The 4,652-nt window shown below is 36.2% G+C and overlaps 1 protein-coding gene across 2 annotated transcripts; it reads left to right on the top strand.

Annotated features, from left to right (window-relative positions):
- The first annotated feature begins 300 nt into the window (after window positions 1–300).
- Window positions 301–4,173, top strand: LOC110726395 (zinc finger BED domain-containing protein RICESLEEPER 2-like). 2 transcript variants are annotated; one of them, XM_021905869.1, is made up of 4 exons: window positions 301–715; window positions 1,284–3,530; window positions 3,627–3,724; window positions 3,814–4,173. In XM_021905869.1, exons 2-3 carry the CDS (start codon window positions 1,289–1,291, stop codon window positions 3,722–3,724), a joined length of 2,340 nt encoding a protein of 779 aa, XP_021761561.1. In that variant the 5' UTR covers window positions 301–715; window positions 1,284–1,288; the 3' UTR covers window positions 3,814–4,173. The 2 variants fall into 2 exon arrangements, with proteins under 2 accessions (XP_021761561.1, XP_021761560.1); XM_021905868.1 differs by having other exon boundaries at window positions 304–715; window positions 1,284–3,548.
- Window positions 4,174–4,652: the final 479 nt, after the last annotated feature.

Here is a 4,652-nt window from a genome sequence, read left to right as displayed (position 1 = left end):
AACTATTAAACTCTAGTCTTATAGTGTTTTCAAAGTTTAATGCCCTTTTTTTTTTCTTTGTAGTGTTTCTTGATCCATCCCTAACTTATTTTCACCTTACATTATAAAGTTTAGTAAAAAAGTATAATAGTTTATAATTGACTTTTTAAATATATATTTTTTTCATTTCTATAACACTATAGGTATAACACAATAATTATACAATTTCGGGTAAATATTGCCGTATCTTTAATAAATAGATAAGACGATAAGCAAATAACTAATTCCATACAAAGGAACTACAGACTCAAAAAGCGTTTATATTCACCTAACCAAAGGCTTTTAAACTTTCTCATGACTATCTAATTAAACCACTTACTAATCAATCCTAAATTTTCTTTGACAGGCAAGTCTAGTTTACATTCACAAACTTCCTTTTACCCAAATATTTTGTTACTTAGTCAAAAAAAAAAAAGTTATCAAAAAAATGAGTATATAGTCCTTCTGTACTTGTAAAACTGCACAACATCCCCAATTTTGCAACTCCAAATGTCCACTGCACTCTCCAAAAAAAACCCCTTTCCCTCCAAATCGAAATTTCATCAATTCCCACCAAAAGTTTCGAAATTTGCTTGGTTTAATCGCAAAAACCTTCAATTCCCAGAAAAGTTTCAAGTACTAGGCGATTAATTCTTGCATCTTGCACCGCTAGTTTCTCACTCTTATTCTACTGAAGGTAAGATGCTTAAAAACCCTAATTTCTTTTCTGGAATTTGTATCAGATGCTTTGATCTTCAATTTTAGTATGCTTTTATTAGATTTGAGTAATACCCATTTCTTAATTTTTCTTGAATTCATGATTATGGTGTGTTTTTTATTGGTATGTTTCAGTTTTCATGTATCAGTAGTAGAGCAATTAGGTTTGTATAGGGTATGTTTTTATCGCGGTTTCATGTGCTTTTGTGAGCTCTTTTATTGGGTGTAGTCGGAGCCATATAGGATAGTGATGTAGACGGGATTTGATCCATTGCGAGTAAAATTTAGATTTTCTCCGCTGTAGATCAGTTGTATATAAATTAGAGTAAATGTATTAGATAATGTCCTGATTTATCTGGTTTTTGCCATGTTGCCTGATTTTATGTCGATTTTGTTCTATTTTGTGCATAGTTTTTGCGTTTTCTGTATGCCGGATATTTACTGTATATTTTCAATTTCAGCATGTCTCCAGTATATTTAGACTACAATGTAATGTTGTGTGGCTTCTATTCTGTACTTAGTGTTGTATTTCCACTTTAATGGTGTAGGTGCCATGGAAGGAAATATAGTAGCGGTTGTAGATCAAAAGAATGGACTTGTTGAGTTTGATAGTAGTAATAGAAACAAGAAGAGGTCAGTGGCCTGGGATCATTTTGAGAAGTTACCTACTGAAAGCAAGAACGAAGGTAAAGCAAAATGCATACATTGCAATGGTGTTTTTAGTGCTACCCCTAGGAGTGGAACGTCTCATTTAAAGCGTCACGTGGAAAGGTGTGCCAAGCGTGCAGCAATTGATGTGCAACCTGTCTCAATGGACTTTGGATTCAGCGAGTTTGAAGGTAGTGGATCTAGTGTTAAGCTTGGGAAAAGGGTCTCAAAGGTTTGGCATGAGTATGATTTATTTCCATCTCCTAATATGAATGATGCAAAAGCCAAGTGCAAGCACTGTAAGATGGTTCTCTCCGCAGCTTCCAAAAATGGGACATCTCACCTAAAGCGTCATTTAGACAAGTGTCCAAGGCGTGTGACTTTGACTGGTAACATAGAACAATACTTCCTTTCAAATGAGAAGCTATTAGAAGGAAACAATTTAGATAAAATCCCCAAAGATGAACCTATAACTGGTAAATTGAAACGCCTATCAACAATTGGCGACAATTTGGCTGAAGGAAGCAAATCAACAGAAAATAGCCAGGTTGATCAGGATGAGCTGCAAAGATATATATCAGTCTGCATAATCAAAGGTGCTCATCCATTTAGCTTTGTGGAAGAGAGAGGGTTTAGGTCTATGATGTCTAAAGCATGTCCACAATTTAAGCCATTCAGCCGGGCGATTGTAAGAAGAGAAATGTTTTCTATGTATATGAGGGAAAGGGACAACGTAAAAGAAATGTTAGCAAAGGCTCCAGGCCGCATATGTTTGACAGTTGGTAATTGGAAAGCAAGAGATACAAAAGATGAGTATATATGTGTAACTACACATTTCATTGATGAGCATTGGAAGTTGCTGAAGAGGGTTTTGTGTTTTAAAGCTTTAGCACCCCCGTATGATGGAACTTACATTGCAGATGAATTGGCATGTTTATCATCTCAATATAACATTGAATGTAAGACCTTCACCATCACAGTGGATGAAGCTTCTTATGACGAGTCAACAGTTTCTTCTATTAAAAGAGGTCTTTTTACGAAGAATTCTCCTGCTAGTGGTGGTTCCTTTTTCCAAGTTAATTGTTATGCTCATATATTGAACTTTCTTGCACAATCTGCCTTAAAGTTGGTTGATGATATTATTGATAGGGTCCGTGAGTTGGTTAAATATGTCAACAAATCACCGCTTCAGAGGAAGAAGTTCTTTGATCTTGCTGAGAGGATGTTTGAATTGCAAGCGAGGAAAAGGTTGAGCCTTGATGTGATGCTAAGATGGAATTCTACATATAAGTTAATTGACCGCACCCTTTATTATAAGAGTGTATTCAAGCATCTTTTGGACTCAAAGCAAGAGCTAAGCAACTTGGCTCTTTCTAAAGAAGAGTGGCAAAAGTTGAGCATTATTCACAAATTCCTAAGGGTTCTTTATGATGTAACTCGCTTGTTTTCAGGCACCAATGGTCCTACATCAAATTTGTTTATAAAGGGGATGTTGAGGGTTCATTGCCGTATGATGGATATAGTAAAAGGTCCAAACCTATTCTTAGCTCATGCTGTTCAAGCTATGCAAGCTAAATTCGATGACTTCTGGTGCGAGAATAGCTTGATTTTATCTTGTGCTGCAATCTTAGATCCACGGTACAAGGTAAAATTTGTGGAATATTGTTATATGAAACTTTTTGGCCCAGCAAATTTCGAGGACCGTGTTAGTAAAGTTGTAAGCACTCTCTACTGTTTGTTTGCTGAGTATAAGCAGCAATCTATGCGTTTTTCCTCTACAGCTGTGGGGTCTTCTAGCATGAATACAAACTTTGTTGGTGTAGATGACGAGGGAGACATGTTTGGAGACTATGATCAATTTCTGAGCTCTACATCAAGATCTCATGGGAACAAGTCTGAGTTGGATCTTTACTTGGAAGAGCCAAGTTATGAATTAAATTCTGACTTAGATGTTCTGGAGTTCTGGAGAAGAAGCTCAATGAGGTATCCCAATCTCTCGTTTATGGCACGTGACATTCTATCTATACCTGTTTTTACTGTTAATTCCAAGGAGGCATTTAGCTATGGGAGTAAAACCTTGTCTTCTGTTCAAAGTTCCGTTATGCCCGAGACACTTCAAGCTTTATTATGTCTTCAAAATTGGCTAGGTGCAGAAAATAATACCGGTAATTATTTCTTTGTTATTATTTTTAATTATGAACGCAAGCTGTGAAGTTAACTTTCCTTTGAAACTTTTTATGCAGATGACCAAACTGTTACAGCTGAGGATCCTAGTGGGTCCAGTGAAGATGCTGAATATGATGATGATGATGATGATAGTGTACTTACTGATTCTTTTTAGGTGCTTGTGTTATCTCCTTTCTCTGTATGCACTTAACAGAATTTACCTATCTCTGTGTGCTTACATATATGTGTTTTGCTTCTCTTCAGGTTTTGAGGTAGTCTTGATGATCAAGGATCATTGTTGCTTATTTAGAATTGCTCTTTCTCCCTGTCTTCTTGTAGTTGAGTAGCCATTTGTGCAGTATGCAGTCACATTTTTTAGGTGCAAGGCTCTTCCTTTTCACTCTGGAACAATTGTTCTCTGATGTATATTCTTCTTCTTGCTACTATCTATGCAAGGTGTTAGAACTTTGAGCTTGTGAAACTATTTGCTATTGTTGTAGTCAGAAATTAGCATTTTTTTTATTAGTTTTATTAGTTGTCTATGAAATGGTTAGATGATGTTCTACATTGGTTATAATACACACCTGGTTCTGAGGTAATAATATAATTTGTTGCATTTCACAATCTTTCTCTCGGCCTTTATCTTTCTTTCTCAAACATCAGTAATTCAGTGCTGAATGCCAATGAATATAGTTGGTTATTGACTGCCCAACGTACATTACCATCTGTCTAGGTTTGTTATGCATGTTCAAGATTTGTTTTGTGCCTTGTTTTGACTCTACTACCTCTAATGTGAGAGTTTCTGCAGTTTTTAAGTCCATGCTGCTACCTGAAGTTTGTCTGTACTGTATGATGTAGCCACGGGCTTGAATGGACAACTGTTCTGTCCTAGTTCTCTTCCCACCCCCCTCCCCCTCTCCCACCCTAACATGGCTCTTCTTGCCCAACAGATACAGAGTAACAAGAATAAGTATGAAGTAATAAGAATAAGGTGAAAAGAACAAAGCCTTAGTGACACTTGTGTTATACCATAGCGTTATATATTGCATTTCTTCCTTTGTCATCATCTGGCTCTTTTCTTAATGTGAATGCATCTCACATAT

This window comes from Chenopodium quinoa, unplaced genomic scaffold, assembly GCF_001683475.1.
Source record: "Chenopodium quinoa cultivar QQ74 unplaced genomic scaffold, ASM168347v1, whole genome shotgun sequence".
In the NCBI taxonomy this organism is placed as follows: Eukaryota; Viridiplantae; Streptophyta; class Magnoliopsida; order Caryophyllales; family Amaranthaceae; genus Chenopodium; species Chenopodium quinoa.
This window is presented reverse-complemented; position numbering and strand designations above follow the sequence as displayed.